At 41.1% G+C, this 18,594-nt stretch overlaps 1 protein-coding gene across 1 annotated transcript in view; it reads right to left on the minus strand.

Moving 5' to 3' along the window:
* Positions 1 to 18,594, minus strand: part of LOC106846909 (beta-galactosidase-1-like protein 2) — a 51,249-nt gene that overhangs the window by 17,780 nt on the left and 14,875 nt on the right. Inside the window, exons 2-5 of the mRNA XM_044752882.2 lie at positions 16,323 to 16,391; positions 13,861 to 13,956; positions 11,421 to 11,529; positions 1,483 to 1,575 (exon numbers count right to left, since the gene is read on the minus strand). Of these exons, the coding sequence (XP_044608817.2) occupies positions 1,483 to 1,575; positions 11,421 to 11,529; positions 13,861 to 13,956; positions 16,323 to 16,391 (367 nt within the window). The remainder of the gene's footprint in view (positions 1 to 1,482; positions 1,576 to 11,420; positions 11,530 to 13,860; positions 13,957 to 16,322; positions 16,392 to 18,594) is intronic.

The following is an 18,594-nucleotide window of genomic DNA, read 5'->3' on the forward strand; positions in this document are numbered from 1 at the left end:
ATTCAAGAACTAAAAATTACAATATCTGAAGTTAAGAACTTAATGGGGTAGGTTTAACATCAAATTAGACAAAGCTGAAGAGAAAATTAGTAAATTAGAAGATAGTACAGAAGAAATTATCCAGAAAAGAGCATGGTAGACATGTGGGATATGATGAAAATATCTAACATTTCTGTAACTGAAGTCCCAGAGGAGAGGAGAGAGAAAATGGAGCAGATAATTGCTGAGGATTTTCTAAAACTGATTAAAGACTTCAAGCCACAAATTGATGAGGGCAAAAAGTGTAAGCAGGATAAGTCAAAAAACCCCACACCTAGCCAAATCTTAGTAAAATTGCTAAAAATAAAAGAAAAATATCTTAAAAGAATCCAGAAGAAAAGTGACATTTTAACAATAATCTCATCTATACTTGACTTCTTAATAGAAACAATGTATACCAGAGAATCCTCAAAGAAAATAATTGCCAATCTAGAATTCTACATACAGCAAAATTTCAAAAGCATGGTGGACTAGACACATTTTCAGAGAAACAAAAAGTGAAAGAACTTAACAGCATATCTGTGACAAAGAAACTACAAAAAGATGCTCTTCAGGCAGAAGAAAATGATAAGAGAGATCAAGTCAGAGATGCAGAGGGGGAAAAAGCAACAAAAAGTAAATTATGTGGGTAAATCTAAATGACTCTGTATAATAATGATAATAATAATGTCTTGTGGGTCTAAAATGTATATAGCATTAAAAGAAATGACAACAAAACAGTATCTAAGATAGAAGGGAGGAAAATGCAATTAAACTGTTTTCAGGTGCTTTCTTTGCCCTGGAACTGGCAAATATATTAACTTATATTAGACATTAATAATTCAAGGATGAATAGTTTAGTCTCTATGGCCAATTCTAAAAGAAAAGTGAAAACTGATTAACAAGCTAATAGAGGAGAAGATGGAATAATAAAAAATACTCAATCCAAAAGAAGAAAGAAGAGAAAAAGGACCATAGAACAAGAAAAATAGAAAGAAAATAACAAGATGGTATTTAAATGCAAATGTCAGTAATTTTATTAAATGTAAACAAACCAAATTCCTCATTTAAACAACAAGAATTTTCATAATGGATTAACAAAAACAGATTCTAATTATAGACTGCTTACAAGGTATGTACCTTAAATATATGGATATGGAAAAATTAAAAGTAAAAGGACAGAAAAGCATGTATTACACAAACACTAACCAAAAGAGAGCTGTGACATCTACAGAAAGAAAAAATATTTTGACATCACTTTTGCCTCACATTGGAGTTGTGTAGGTAGTTCCCAGTCCCCTCTCTAGGAGGTAAAAGCATGGGGAAAATTACACTGGGTCTTATTCATCCTCATATCCCATGGTACCATGCAAGCTATAGCTACTCAGGATATGTTTGCTCTGCAAACTAACAAAGTGAAAAAAGAAGAATGTAAATATGGAGAAAAATTAAAGGAGTACTAACCTTTTTAATATACAACATGTATCTTTTATCCAGATGATATGAACCATATTCATTCTCGACCTGCACAGCAATGATGGGGCCTCCGTTTTTGTACTGAGGGTCAAGGAGAGGAGAGTTTAACAGTGAGGCTACTAGTGGGGAAAGGCTGGATGTTCTCAATTTGCTGTTGCACACACATTTTTAGAGTGCCATAAAAATAATATTATTAAACTCAACACCAACTTAACTATAGTTCAGGCAATTTCTCTCACTCTACAGTCAGCAGTCACCAAAGGTCAACTGCTCTTAGAATCCTACCTTTCCTAGTACTCCCTAATTAATTAACGTCCATCATTTTCCCCCTAGTTCAATGGGTTAAGCATGAGGTTTCAAGTCTCCACTTCCACCCTTTCTGCCTTAGTACTACTTAAATTAGTAAAATGGCCCCCATCCTATCTAAGCATTGTCTTACCTCATGTGTGCTAGATCTCATCTCCTTCCCACTTCTCAGGAACTTTGCTCTTTGGAGTATTCCTCTGTCTTCTGTATCTTCTCCTTCTTTACTAAACCCTTCCAACCATCATTTAAATTGACTCAAAGTCCTATGTTAAAAATGACTTGCCTGGACCACTTCCACCTCCAGTTACCACCCTCTTGCCCTCTTCACCTTCATAGACAAACTGTGAAAAATTTCTTCACTCATTCTTGACTTATCTTCTCATCTACTCCTTTACTCACTGTCATCTCACTTCTACTCTTTCCATTCCACCTTCATTGTTAACATTGACCTTCTCCTTGCCAAATTCAAACAGTAAATTTTAATCCTAATTTAATCTATCCCTCAGCAACATTTGACACTCTTGGCTATCTTCTCCTTTTTGAGACCCTCTCTTCTGCTGTCTTCTGTAACATGTCCTCTCCTAGTTTCTGGCCTGCCTCTCTGGTCACTCCTCCTCAGACTCCTTTGTGAGTGCCTCTTGCTCTACCCACCTCTTAAAAGTTGATGTTTCTCATGGTTCTCTATTTTTTTTTTTTAAGATTTTATTTTTTTCCTTTTTCTCCCCAAAGCCTCCCGGTACATAGCTCTATATTCTTCATTGTGGGTCCTTCTAGTTGTGACATGTGGAATGCTGCCTCAGCGTGGTCTGATGAGCAGTGCCATGTCCGCGCCCAGGATTCAAACCAACGAAACACTGGGCCACCTGCAGCGGAGCGCACAAACTTAACCACTCGGCCACGGGGCCAGCCCCTCTCATGGTTCTCTATTAATCCTAACTTTGTGCTGGGTCACACCGCCTTATGCTCTCTTAATTATGCCCTCTTGCAAACATCTTCTCATTTTCCCTCCCTCTTGGTTCCTTTCTGTCTATGTTAACAAGCTCAATTATTCCTATCTTAATAGCTCTCTCCAGTGCAGCTGTCATGTTTTCTCCTCATATTGTGCACCTACCACATCCTAGGCAAGTTTCGTTGTGCCCACTTCTGCACCTCTTCAACCTACTCTTGGAGACACACACATACCACAAGGTACCCCTCCCAGCATGTAGAAATAACAAATAGTGTTGACCTCTAAAAATTAAACTCTATGCCAACAATGCAAGTAAGAATCTGGGCAACAGCTAGGGCTATGCATAAGTGTGACTGAAGTGTTTGCACACCAAAAACTGTGATCAAAAAGATGTAGGAGAAACTCTGGGTGGAGATTTGAAATGGGAGAATACTTAGCAAGCAAGGAATAACTGGCTGTATCGTACTATGATAGGGGAGAAAAGAGGACACAAAGCCTAAAAGAGTGTTTCTCAAACCTTTAAATCTCATCCTCTGCTGACAAACACTGAAAAATTTTATCAAAACCTGCTTCTCTTGAGGGGATCCAAGATGGCGCCATGAGTAGTCCTCTTTGTCTCTCCCCCTTCGAGTCTACAATTATTTGGACACTTATCGCTTAACAAAGGATATCCAGACAGCATCTCAGGACGTCTGAGATACCCACGCGACTATACATCGGAAGGCGGACGGACTTTCCTCCGGGAGGATGTGGAAATAGGTGAAAACTCTCCAACCCCGACTGAACAGCCTAGTACCCACAAGCGGCTTTCTTCCAACGGATGCCCCCAGAAGATCAACACACATCTAGGGCAGGAGCGAGCACACAACAGAGGAGCGACGGTGGAAACAGGTGACCAGAACCCTACCTAAACCCCCCGCAATTACTCCTAAACGCAGAGGGAAACTTTGGAGTTGCACACCTGGGCCTGCGGGGAGAGACTCTCCGTCCCATTGGCGGGGAGATCCCGCCTGGTGTTTGCGGCACCCTGGGGGTCCCAGAGAGAGTCGCTGAGGGTACGGAGGTCTCCTGGCTGCCACTGCCGGCACAGTGGGGCTAGGGATTGCCGGAGATCTCCGAGCGGACCGGGACTGGGTGAAGCTCCAAAGGCCGACTCCACGCCCCGGAGGGGAAGCTCTGGAGTTCCGCCCGGGCAGCAGACAAAACTCTCTGTCTGCCATTAGCAGAGGGGCCACACCCAGCATTCACGGCTCTGGGAGAGTCCCAGAGAGAATCCCAGAGGGCGGGGCGACCCCCAGCTGCCGTTGCCCGCCCCGTGGGACTAGGGATTGCCAGAGATCTCGGAGAGGACTGGGGCTGGGGGAAGTTCCAGAGGCCGGCTCTGCGCCCCGGAGGGGAAGCTCCAGAGTTCTGCCCAGGCAGCAGACAGAACTCTCTGTCTGCCATTAGCGGAGGGGCCACGCCCAGCATTCAACTCCGGGAAAGTCCCGGAGAGAATCCCAGAGGGAGGGGCAACCTCCAGCTGCCATTGCCCACCCCGTGGGGCTAGGGATTGCCGGAGATCTCGGAGAGGACTGGGGCTGGGGGAAGCTCCAGAGTTCTGACCGGGCAGCAGACAAAACTCTCTGTCTGCAATTAGCGGAGGGGCCATGCCCAGCATTCAACTCCGGGAAAGTCCTGGAGAGAATCCCAGAGAGCGAAGTGACCTCCAGCTGCTGTCGCCCGCCCCGTGGGGCTAGGGATTGCCGGAGATCTTGGAGAGGACTGGGGCTGGGTGAAGCTCCAGAGGCCTGCTCCATGCCCCAGAGGGGAAGATCCAGAGTTCTGCCCAGGCAGCAGACAAAACTCTCTGTCTGCTATTAGCGGAGGGGCCGCGCCCAGCATCCACAATACCGGGAGGGTCCCGAAGAGGAGAATATTAGGCAGGGTAGCAGCTGACCAGCTACCACTGAAATCTGGATCTCCGGCTATCCCCCCAAGACAGGGCAAAGGGCTCCCCGAGTTCCTGGGGAACAGGACTGGGGCTGGGGGGAGTTCCAGCGACCCAGCTCCGTAGCCTAGGGGGAAACCCTACAGGCTCAAAGCAGCCTTAGGGAAAGCCTCTGCACAGCACAAGTAGAAAGCACCCAGCCGGCAGACACAAGACTGGAAGACCCCAGGACAAAAGCAGCATAGCTAGGTGAACTAACCACAGACTGTAGAAGATGCCAATAGCTCTCCTGCGACCCATAGTGGACAAGTGAGATTTTGTGGGTGCCGACAGCAACGGAGCGACAAATATAAGTGATCCCACCCCTGGCCACTGGAAAAGCCCATAACACTGTTGCAGACCCCAAGGAGGGAGCTTGTCTAGGTGGGCTGCAACAGTAGGCACCAGCAGCCTGAAGCCCCCCTGTGACGGCCCCCACGGCAGAGGAGGGAATCCAAAGGACCACTGTGACTACGAGGAGGGGCCCAGGCCCAGTTAGCAACTGCAGATAGGGTTCCTGGTTGGTGCAGTATAAACAGCTGCTCCCCCACCGCAGCAGCTGAAACAAGTGAAAGGAGCAACTAAACTCTATCTCCATGCGGAGGCACAAATCAACAACATCAAGCAATATGAAAAAATACATTAAATCTCCAGAACACAAAGAAAATAACAAATACACAGAAAACAATCCCAAAGAAAATGAGATATATAACCTAAATGATGATGACTTCAAAACAGCCATCATTAAAATACTCAATGAGTTAAGAGAGAATTCGGACCGACAACTCAACGAGTTCAGGAGCTATGTCACAAAAGAGTTTGATACAATAAAGAAGAACCAAACAGAAATATTGGAAATGAAGAACACAATAGAGGAGATTAAGAAAAATCTAGATGCTCTGAACAGTAGGGCCGATAATATGGAGGAAAGAATTAGCAATTTGGAAGACGGCAATATAGAATTGCTGCAGGCAGAGGAGGAGAGAGAAGCAAGACTAAAAAGAAATGAAGAAACTCTCCGAGAATTATCAGACACAATTAGGAGATGCAACGTAAGGATTATAGGTATACCAGAGGGAGAAGAGAAGGAGAAAGGGGCAGAAAGCCTATTCAAAGAAATAATGGCTGAGAACTTCCCAAATCTGGTGAGAGAGATAGATCTTCAGGTGACAGAAGCCAATAGATCTCCAAACTTTATCAATGCAAGAAGACCAACTCCACGGCATATAGTAGTGAAGCTAGCAAAGTCAACGACAAGGAGAAAATACTAAGGACAGCCAGGCAAAAGAAACTAACCTACAAAGGAACCCCCATCAGGCTATCAGCAGATTTCTCAGCAGAAACTTTACAGGCTAGAAGAGAGTGGAATGATATATTCAAAAATCTGAAGGACAAAAATCTACAGCCGAGAATTCTCTACGCAGCGAAAATATCCTTCAAATACGATGGAGAAATAAAAACTTTCCCAGATAAACAAAAATTAAGGGAGTTCATTGCCACAAAACCTCCTCTTCAGGAAATCCTCAGGAAAACCCTCATTCCTGAAAAATCCAAAAAAGGAAAGGGGCTACAGAACCAAGAGCAGAGGAGATAAGTAGAAGAACTACAACAGAGAGTAGCAGCTCTACATCAGAACAGATTAAACCATGGGACGAGAAACAAAGGAAATTGAAGAAAACCGGAAAACAAGACACAAAATGGTAGTGGTAGGCCCCCACATCTCAATAAACACTCTAAATGTAAATGGATTGAACTCCCCAATCAAAAGACACAGAGTGGCAGGATGGATCAAAGAACAAGACCCAACAATATGCTGCCTCCAGGAAACACACCTCAGCCCCAAAGACAAACACAGACTCAGAGTGAAGGGATGGAGAACAATACTCCAAGCTAATAATGAACAAAAGAAAGCAGGTGTCGCTATACTAATATCAGACAAGGTAGATTTCAAAGCAAAACAGATAAAGAAAGACAAAGAGGGACAGTATATAATGATAAAAGGGACTCTCCACCAAGAAGACATAACACTTATAAATATATACGCACCCAACACAGGAGCACCAAAATTTGTAAAGCAACTCTTAATAGAACTAAAAGAAGACATCAACAACAATACAATAATAGTAGGGGACCTCAACACACCATTAACACCAATGGACAGAACATCCAGACAGAAAATCAACAAGGAAATAATAGAATTAAATGAAAAATTAGACCAGATGGACTTAATAGATATATATAGAACACTTCATCCAAAAACAGGAGGTTACACATTCTTCTCAAGTGCACATGGAACATTCTCAAGGATTGACCATATTTTGGGAACCAAAGCAAACATCAATAAATACAAGAGAGTTGAAATAATATCAAGCATCTTTTCTGATCATAATGCTATGAAACTAGAAATCAACTACAAGAAAAAAGCAGAGAAAGGTGCAAAAATGTGGAGACTAAACAACACGCTTCTGAACAAACAATGGATCATTGAAGAAATTAAAGAAGAAATCAAATTTTATCTGGAGACAAATGAAAATGAGAACACGACATACCAAATCATTTGGGATGCAGCAAAACCAGTCCTAAGAGGGAAATTCATCACAATACAGGCTCACCTCACTAAACAAGAAAAAGCTCACATAAGCAACCTCAAACGACACCTAACAGAACTAGAAAAAGAAGAACAAACAAAGCCCAGAGTCAGTAGAAGGAGGGAAATAATAAAAATAAGAGCAGAAATAAATGATATTGAAACAAAAAAGACAATAGAAAGGATCAATGAAACAAAGAGTTGGTTCTTCAAAAGAATTAACAAAATTGACAAACCCCTAGCCAGACTCACCAAGAAAAGAAGAGAGAAATCGCAAATTAATAAAATTAGGAATGACAGAGGAGAAATCACAATAGATACCAATGAAATACAAGAGATCATAAGAGAATACTTATGAAAAACTATATGCCAACAAATTGAACAACCTGGAAGAAATGGACAAATTCCTAGACTCCTACAATCTCCTCAAACTGAATCAGGAAGAAATGGAGAATCTGAATAGGCCAATCACAAGTAAGGAAATAGAAACGGTAATCAAAAACCTCCCCAAAAATAAGAGTCCAGGACCAGACGGCTTCTCTGGAGAATTCTACCAAACATTCAAAGAAGACTAGATACCTATTCTCCTCAAACTGTTCCAGAAAATTGAGAAAGATGGAGTACTCCCTAACACATTCTATGAAGCCAACATCACCCTGATCCCCAAACCTGACAAGGACAACACAAAGAAGGAGAATTACAGGCCGATATCACTGATGAACATAGATGCAAAAAACCTCAACAAAATTTTGGCAAACCGAATACAGCAATACATCAACAAGATTATACACCATGATCAAGTGGGATTTATACCAGGGACACAGGGATGGTTCAACATCCGCAAGTCAATCAACGTGATACACTACATCAACAAAATGAAAACCAAAAACCACATGATCATCTCAATAGATGCACAGAAAGCATTCGACAAGATCCAACACCCATTTATGATAAAAACCCTCAATAAAATGGGCATAGAAGGAAAGTACCTCAACATAATAAAGGCCATATATGACAGACCCACAGCCAACATCATACTCAATAGACAAAAACTGAAAGCCGTCCCTCTGAGAACAGGAACAAGACAAGGGTGCCCACTTTCACCACTCCTATTCAACATAGTACTGGAGGTGCTGGCCAGAGCAATTCGGCAGGAAAAAGAAATAAAAGGAATCCAAATAGGTAACGAAGAAGTAAAACTCTCGCTGTTTGCAGACGACATGATCTTATATATAGAAAACCCCAAAGAATCCATAGAAAAACTATTAGAAATAATCAACAACTACAGCAAAGTAGCAGGGTATAAAATTAACGTGCTTAAATCAGTAGCATTTCTATACACTAACAATGAACTAACAGAAAAAGAACTCAAGAACTCAATCCCATTCACAATCGCAACGAAAAGAATAAAATACCTTGGGATAAACTTAACCAAGGAAGTGAAGGATCTATACAATGAAAACTACAAGACTTTCTTGAAAGAAATTGACGATGACACAAAGAGATGGAAAGACATTCCTTGCACGTGGATTGGAAGAATAAACATAGTTAAAATGTCCATACTACCTAAAGCAATCTACAGATTCAATGCTATCCCAATCAGAATCCCAAGAACATTCTTCACAGAAATTGAACAAACAATCCTAAAATTCATATGGGGCAACAAAAGACCGCGAATTGCTAAAGCAATCCTGAGCAAGAAAAACAAAGCCGGCGGAATCACAATCCCCGATTTCAAAACATACTACAAAGCTACAGTGATCAAAACAGCATGGTACTGGTACAAAAACAGGTCCACAGATCAATGGAACAGAATTGAAAGCCCAGAGATAAAACCACACATCTATGGACAGCTAATCTTCGACAAAGGAGCAGAGGGCCTACAATGGAGAAAAGAAAGTCTCTTCAACAAATGGTGCTGGGAAAACTGGACAGCCACATGCAAAAGATTGAAAATTGACCATTCTTTTTCACCACACACCAAAATAAACTCAAAATGGATCAAAGACCTAAAGATTAGGCCTGAGACAATAAGTCTTTTGGAAGAGAATATAGGCAGTACACTCTTTGACATCAGTTTCAAAAGAATCTTTTCGGACACTGTAACTCCTCAGTTGAGGGAAACAATAGAAAGAATAAACAAATGGGACTTCATCAGACTAAAGAGCTTCTTCAAGGCAAGGGAAAACAGGATTGAAACAAAAAAACAGCTCACTAATTGGGAAAAAATATTTACAAGCCACTTATCCGACAAAGGGCTAATCTCCATAATATACAAAGAACTCACACTGCTTAACAACAAAAAAACAAATAACCCGATCAAAAAATGGGCTGAGGACATGAACAGACATTTCTCAAAAGAAGATATGAATATGGCCAATAGACACATGAAAAGATGTTCATCATCACTAATCATCAGGGAAATGCAAATCAAAACTACACTAAGATATCACCTTACACCCGTTAGATTGGCAAAAACATCCAAAACCAAGAGTGACAAATGTTGGAGAAGTTGTGGAGAAAAAGGAACCCTCATACACTGTTGGTGGGAATGCAAATTGGTACAGCCACTATGGAAAACAGTATGGAGATTTCTCAAAAAGTTAAAAATAGAAATACCCTATGACCCAGCCATCCCATTACTGGGTATCTATCCTAAGAACCTGATATCAGAAATCTCAAGAGTCCGTTGCACCCCTATGTTCATCGCAGCATTATTTACAATAGCCAAGACGTGGAACCAGCCTACATGCCCAGAAACTGATGATTGGATAAAGAAGATGTGGTATATATACACAATGGAATACTACTCAGCCATAAAAAAAGACAAAATTGGCCCATTCACAACAACGTGGATGAACCTCGAGGGTATTATGTTAAGTGAAATAAGCCAGTCAGAGAAAGACGAACTCTATATGACTCCACTCATAGGTGGAAGTTAGTATATTGATAAGGAGATCAGATCGGTGGTTACCAGGGAAAAGGGGTGGTGGGGGGAGGGCACAAAGGGGGAAGTGGTGTACCCACAACATGACTAACAAAAATGTACAACTGAAATCTCACAAGGTTGTAATCTATCATAACATTAATAAAAAAAATAAAAAAAAAAACCTGCTTCTCTTTTCCTCCTTCTCATTCATCCAAGGAGGAATCTAGCAGATTAGAGAACAGAAAAGGAAAGAGGAAAGAGTCAGAAGTTGACAGTACCTGGGATTACCTGAAGCAAGAGACCCTGCCTATGATAAATAGAATGGAAAGTTCTAAAAGAAGGAAACTCAGTTGCAAGTGCTGATTCATCAGGACACAATAAAATGCTTTTGAGACCTCCCAACCTCCTTAGGCCCTGATTTCATGCTCAACAAGCAAATTTCTGAAGACTATTTGGTTTTCCAGCAGGTTCAAGGCTGAGCAGTGCTGATTTGGGGTGAGCAGTCTGGTTCAACCCTGCCCGGGAGAACTCTCCGCAGTGATGAAAATGTCCCGTGATTGCAGCCATACATCCACGTGTGGCTACTGAGCACTTAAATGTGTCTGGTGTGAATGAGGAGCTGAATTTTTTATTTTATTTAATTTTAATTAATTTAAGTTTGAATAGCTGCGGGTGGCTATGGTGACCATAATGGAGAGCACAGCTCTAATTTCTGTAAAGGACTATCCCTACAGTCCTCCACATAGCACACTGACTCCTGCTCTTCAGTCACTGAATTGTTCTAATGTCTTCCCTGAGCCTGATTAACTCTTGTATACTCACAACATTAGGAACCAACTCCGTCCCTAGTAAATTCACATTATGTGAAGCTATCTCGTGGCCATGTACAAGCCTGTTCATTGCCTCCATTCAATCTCCTTCAAATGATTACTGTGAGGATGAAATATGCTAGATAATTAACTGCCTAGTGCAAAGCTTGACACCTAGCAGATACTATACATTTGTCCTTTTCCTCTGCTCATTGTCTACCTAGTATATAGTCCTTTTTACATTTTCCAGCCATTTTAGAAATAGAGTGGCACACTATTTGTTCTTAAACAATGAGTAGGCATGACACCATGGTTTTATTTCAGGGGACGTATACTAAAAACCTCCTGGGTCGTAGAGATAGGGAACTGGGTTTTACCTGGAGTGGTGCTATCCTGGGAACCAGCATGTCAAAATAGCGATTCACGGCTTTAGTGAAGCCCTTGTAAGTTGTTCTCAGCTTCATTTTTGGATCCTGGAGTAACCAGCTAGGATTAAAAAGGCAAGACTCAGACTCGGGGTGGGAGGTAGCAATAAGAAATGTTCAAGCATATGAGGCTGGAAAACATGGACAGCCCAAATTTGCACAGCCACCCTGGAACAGTATATTGTGAGATTTTAACCCATCTTTAAGAAAAAGCAGTCTGTGTTCCACTTACAAATTGCTCAGCACCTTAGCCACCACCTCTTTCCTCAAAATACAAATGAGGGTTGTATAACAATGACACGGTCTAGAGCAGGGTCACCAAACTGCAGCCCACAGGCCAATCAGAGCCACTGTCTGTTTCTGTAAACACAGTCTTATCGGGACCCGGCCACGCCCATGCGTTCTCGGCTGTCTCCCCGTGTTCTGCCACAACAGCAGCATCAGCAGTCACAGCAGAGACCACACGTGGCCCTCAAAGCTGAAAATGTTTACTGTCTGGCCTTTTACAGAAAGTCTGCCAACCCCTAGTCTGGAGTGAGATTTTTATAAAGCTGTTCCAAAGCTTTTAAAAAATGCTCTTTAATGGAATAATCTTTGGCCATAAGAAAGGAATGAAGAACGGGTACATGCTACAACATGGATGAACCCTGAAAACCTTATGCTAAGGGAAAGATGAAAGATACAAAAGGTTACGTATTGCACAATTCCATTTATATGAAATACACAGAATAGGCAAATACATAGAGACAGAAAGCAAATCTGCGGTTGCCAGGGGCTGGGAGGAAGGAGTGAGGACGAGTGGCTGGACATAGGGTTTCCTTTTTGGGTGATGAAAAAGTTCGGGAACTAGATAGTGGTGATGGTTGTTCAACATTTTTGATGTACCTAATTGCCACAAAATTGCACACTTTAAATGGCAAATTCTATGTTACATGTATTTCACCACAGTAAAAAAAAAAAAAGATTGAAAGCAAAAAGAAAAACAGAAAAAAAACCCTCTTTAAAAAGAGATAACCTGGGCTGGCCTGGTGGCATAGCGGTTAAGTTCACATGATCCACTTCAGGGGCCCGGGGTTCACTGGTTCGGATGCCGGGTGTGGACCTATGCACCACTCATTAAGCCATGCTGTGGTAGGCATCCCATATATCAAGTAGAGGAAGATGGGCAAGGATGTTAGCTCAGAGCCAGTCTTCCTCAGCAAAAAGAGGATTGGCAGCAGATGTTAGCTCAGGGTTAATCTTCCTCAAAAAGAAAAACAAATAGAGAGAGAATCTGGGGCTGGCCTCATGGCCAAGTGGTTAAGTTTGCACACTCTGCTTCCACGGCCTGGGTTTGTCAGTTCAGATCCTGGGCATGGACCTACGCACTCCTCATCAAGCCATGCTGTGGTGGCATCCCCCAGAGAAGAACTAGAATGACCTACAACTAGGATATATAAGTCTGTCCTGGGGCTTTGGGGAGAGAGAAAAAAGAGGAAGATTGGCAACAGATGTTAGCTCAGGGCCAATCTTCCTTACCAAAAAGCATACTTAAAAAAAAGGAAAGAGGGGGGCTGGCCCCCTGGCCGAGTGCTTAAGTTTGTGCGCTCCACTGCAGGCGGCCCAGTGTTTTGTTGGTTCGAATCCTGGGCACAGACATGGCACTGCTCATCAAACCACGCTGAGGCAGCATCCCACATTCCACAACTAGAAGGACCCACAATGAAGAATATACAACTATGTACTGGGGGACTTTGGGGAGAAAAAGGAAAAAAATAAAATCTTAAAAAAAAAGGAAAGAGGGGCCGGCCCCATGGACGAGTGGTTAAGTTTGCGCACTCCGCTTCAGTGGCCCAGGGTTTCAGTGGTTTGGATCCCAGGTGCAGACATGGCACCGCTCGTCAGGCCACGTTGAGGTGGCATCCCACATGCCACAACTAGAAGGACCTGCAACTAAGATATACAACTATGCACTGGGGGGATTTGGGGGGATACAAAGCAGGAAAAAAAAAGAAAGGATTGGCAACAGTTGTTAGCTCAGGTGCCAATCTTAAAAAAAAAAAGAAAGAAAGAGATAACCCAATTTCTTGCTATTGGGACTTTCACCACAAAAAACTAGAACCTACAAAGATATTGCTAAGGTGGTAGCCATTAGTTTTTATTTTTTTTAAAAAAGTACTTTACCTCATTGGCACTACAGAGATGATGGTGCCATAAGGTGGAGGTTTATAAAAAACAAATACTATGTAATTCCCAATATTTTAAAATTCATTTTCTATGTCATTCAATGGAAAAAATAGTGCCAACAGACAATGTACATAGAAACCAAGACAAACACTTTGCTCTAACTCACATTTGAATGTGCTTGGGGCCCACATGGACTCACAGCCGGGGGCCTTAGAGCACAACTTACCTGGGCAAGCCTCCAAGGTCTAGGTCACTACCGATGTAGGGGCCTGGACACAGAATGACCCACAGCCCCACCTCCGAAGCCACAAATAGAAAAGCCCTGGGAAGTGAAGCAATAAAGACAATTTCACATCAAAAGCTGAGGCCTGAAACCACTGCTGTTTCTCCTCCAGGCCTCTTCTTCTGAGGAGCCTGGTCTACCAAGGTCCTCACAGGAGACATGGCCCAGAGGGATAGGGAGCCCTATACTCGAGAAGAAGGGACTCAGTCAAGGTGCTAGATGGCAGGACGTTGAAGTGAAAGTGCAGAAATCCTAAACCACACACCAACCTTCCCTCCGAAGCTCCCCCCTGCATCGCCTGCCTTGGCCAGTGGCGCCACCATGCAAGAGTGCGCCCAAGACACACTCACAGACCCCCTGTTCCTCTTTCTCCATCTCTCACTTCAAGTGATCACCACAACATGTTGATTCCTCCTACTTAACATTTTCAAACATGAAACTCCCCTTAAGTCCTATGGCTACCACGTTGGTGAAAGAACCCATCATTTCACCCCTGAGTTATCACGATGGTTTTCTGACTCTTTCCCCGCTTCATTCTCACCTTCTTCCAATGTATCTCCAGTCACTGTCAATGATACTATCACCATCAACAGCAAAGACAGGGGCTTATTATTACCTTGTATCAGCATCAGGCTCAAAACTCAATTCTTTACTATTTTGTTTGACAATTCTATGAGGTAGGTACCAATATCGTCTGCATTTTACAGATTAGAAAATAAAAGATTAAAGGAGTGAGGGCTTCCTCAAGGGCCCATTGATTGTAAATGAAGCAACCAGAAGCACACTCAGGCAGAGCGCCTCCAGAAACGAGACCTTAACTCCCATGTTATTCTGCCTCTTAAAAATACTGTTGGCATGATCTTCCTAAATGCAAATATGAACTTCCCAAATTAAAATTCTTCAAATGAATCCCAGTGCCTTTAGAATAGATTCCAAATTCTGCAGCATGATATAGAAAGCCAAGATGTAGTCCACTATCTCTCCAGCTTTATTTTTTGACAGTTCCTCCACTTAAAACTATTAGGAGAGCCAGATCACATTACTCGCAGTTCCCAGAAAATGTAACGTGTGGTAGAAAGTTAATCACCAAACCCATTCCCTTTTCTTCCTGACCACACCACTCAACTGCATTTCCCAGTTTCCCATGCATTTAGATGTGGCTATATGACTGACTTCGAGCCAACAGAATATGAACAGAAGCAATGTGTTCAAATTCCCCCCAAAAATTCTCCATGCTCTTTCTTCCAATTACTGACTTCGACGATGCAGACAAGCGTAGTGGCAAATTTGGAAGTATGTGATGAAGATGGCAAAGCCATAAGATAGAAAGAATAGAAAGACCATATATCCCTCAATTATTCCTTGGAAGGAGACATATGCTCACCAGGAATACCTACTTTAGATTTTACTTAAATGAAAATAAACCTTTATCATTACAAGATGTTAAGACTTACCTGTTATAGCAGCTAATATCTCCTTAATTAATTTAAATTGTTCTCTCACATCTCTGACTCTGCCCTTGCTGGACCCTCTCCCTGAAATACCATGCAGCCCCTTCTAGTTAACCCCTGCTCAACATTCTAATTTCCTTCAGCTGTAACTTCACTGTTGTCTTCCCTGGTCCATTCCCCTAGCTTGGGTTGTGTGTCATTAGTATGTTGTTATTTGCTTCCTCTCTACAGAGAATCCTTACTCTTGACAGCACACAGTGTATCATCTGGTCCATCTCCAGCACCAAAGACAATATCAGAAGTATAGCAGACGTCTAATACATATTTTTGAATAAATAATCAATCTACTGTGTCATGTCTTAGAAACCCTGTAAACTATTGCCCGGAAATCTCCTCTTATAACTGAGACAGAAGGTTCCTTAGGATAGATTAAAACTGCAGATTCTGGATGGACACTTTCTTCTTCTTCTTCTTCTTTGGTGAGGAAGATTTGCCTGAGCTAACATCTGTTGCCAATCTTCCTTTTTTTTTGCTTGAGGAAGATTGTCCCTGAGCTAACACCTGTGCCCATCTTCCTCTGTTTTGTATGTGGGATGCCACCACAGCATGGCTAAGGAGTGGTGTAGGTCCATGCCTGGAACCCGAACCCCCAAATCCTGGGCCGCTGAAGCAGAGCACGCCAAACTTAACCACTACACCACAGGGCTGGCCCCTGGATGGGCACTTTCTAAACCACACTGTGAGTAAAATACACCATAGACACTAAGGTCTGGGTTCCACTGCAAATGACAGAATCGCTGCTCAAGAGGGCTTCAATCCAGGGAACAAAATCATCAGAGCTTCCTGAGGGTTCTAAAGCAGAAAGTAAGGTGCCCCTATTGCTTCAGCTGACCCCACAGAGTCAAACACTCTCTCTGAGCCTGAGAAACAGACAACTTGAGCATTAAGACGTACTTCAAATCCAGGTTTCCAATAAAATAAAATTGGCTTCTTTTTGGCTCATGAAGGTTCCAGGGAACATGTCTGCAATGGAAAAAAGAAAAATATAAATACCTTTCACCTTACCCACTGTGATCCCATACTGACTCCTCAGTTTTCCTCTGGCACCTGGGCAACATCTAGTGTGAAGGAGACTGAATATATCCACAGCCCAACCTCTATGTGTGTGCACCATGAATTAGCTTCAAAATTTACTCCCTCACTTTCCCAGCAAAGATCCAAGCAGCCAATATTTTTCCATGATTCTGGACTTCAGGTGAGATAGATGTGTATGTAATGTGGGATACAACCACAAATTTCTTTTTGAAAATGCTCATGACAACACATAAAAAATTTAAATCCGCATCTGAAACAGCTAAAAAGGAAAACAATCACTAGACAAAAAAGAGAGAGCTGAAAAGTTTATAGGACTGGATTATAAACATTATTTAAATGAATAAAATGAAATACAGCAACCAACAATACATGATTCATGATACACAGCATCCATTTAAAAATTCCTAGGCATGCAAAGAAACAGTAAAATATGATGCATAACCAGAAAAAAAAAATCAAGCAACAGAAACAAACCCAGAAATGACATACAGGATGAAACCAGTAGAAAAGAATATTAAACACTATAACAAATATATACTATATCTTTAATAAGTAAAGGAAAGCATAACCATAATGAAGAGAAAAACGTAAGGTATAAAAAAAAAACCCAAATGAAACTTCTAAATTTTAAAAATATAAGATCTGAAATTAAAAATATCTGAATACTATCAACAGCAGGAAATGAAAAATATGCCAGGTGAGAATAACAGCAGAGTAGATATAGCAGAATAAAAGATCAGTGAACTTTAAGATAGAACATAGAAACTATCCAAAACAGAAAACAGAAAAAAATAAGACTGAAAATAAAAATGAACAAAGCATCAATGATATGTGGGATCTTATCGAGAAGTCTACCATACGTGTAATTGGCATCCTGGAAAAAAGGAAGGAGGCAAAAATATTAGAAGAAAAAGAGCCAAAATTTTACCAAGTTTGATGAAAACTATCTACATACAGATCCAAGAATCTCAATGAAACACAAGCAGAATTTTTTTAAAAAAAACAAAAAAGATCTACACCATAGCACATCAGAATCAAATTGCTGAAAACCAATGAAAAAGGGAAAATCTTTAAAGCAACCAGAGGGGGAAAAACAACAAATTATACACAGAATATATAAACATAAGAAGTATAGCAGATTTGTCATCAGATAATGAGCAAGTCAGAAGACAAAGAGACATTTTTAAGGTACTGAAATTTAAAAAAAAAAAATAACCTGTCAACCTAGAATTCTATACCCAGTGAAATTATCTCTAAAAATTGAAGATGAAATAAAGTTTTCAAAAAACAAAAGGTCAGAGAATTCATGACCAACAGACTTCCAATATAAGAAATGTTGAAGTTCTTCAGCAGAAGAAAATAATAGTAGGTGGAAATTGCAGTCTACACAAAGGAATGAAGAGCACCAAAAATGGTAAACATGTGGGTAAATAAGATATTTTTATCAGTTTAAATTTCTTTCAAATATAATTAGATGTTCAAAGCAAAATAAAATAATAACATATTATGAATTTTGTAGTTTATAAAAAACAAAACACATGACACAACAGAGCACAAAGGATGGGAAGGGTAAAAAGCAAGTATACCATTGCAAGATTCTGTAGTAATAACTGTATATTTTTAGAAAAGAGAGAACAAATTAGGAATTTAATTTTAAAACATAGACATAGAACTTTCCATAAGAACTTTGGCAACAAACCTAGGATCCGTGAAAAATAATTTAATTCATGTCCCACTTTCAACAATGATCATCCAGACAGAAAATCAATAAGGAAACATTGGACTTGAATGACACATTAAACCAGATGAGCCTATTAGACACATACAGAACATTTCATCCAACAGCAGCAAAATACACAATCTTCTCAAGCACACACGGAACATTCTACAGCATAGATCATACATTAGGACACAAAACAAGCCTTAATAAATTTAAGAAGATTCAAATAATATCAAGCATCTTTTCCAACCAAAATGGTATAAGACTAGGAATCAATTGCAAGAAGAAAACTGTAAAATTCACAAATATGTGGATATTAAACAACACAAATAAATGGAAATATATTCCATGCTCTAGGATTAGAAGAATTAATATTGTTACAACGTCTATACTACCCAAATCAATCTACAG

This window comes from Equus asinus, chromosome 20 (genome assembly GCF_041296235.1).
Source record: "Equus asinus isolate D_3611 breed Donkey chromosome 20, EquAss-T2T_v2, whole genome shotgun sequence".
Classification (NCBI taxonomy): domain Eukaryota; kingdom Metazoa; phylum Chordata; class Mammalia; order Perissodactyla; family Equidae; genus Equus; species Equus asinus.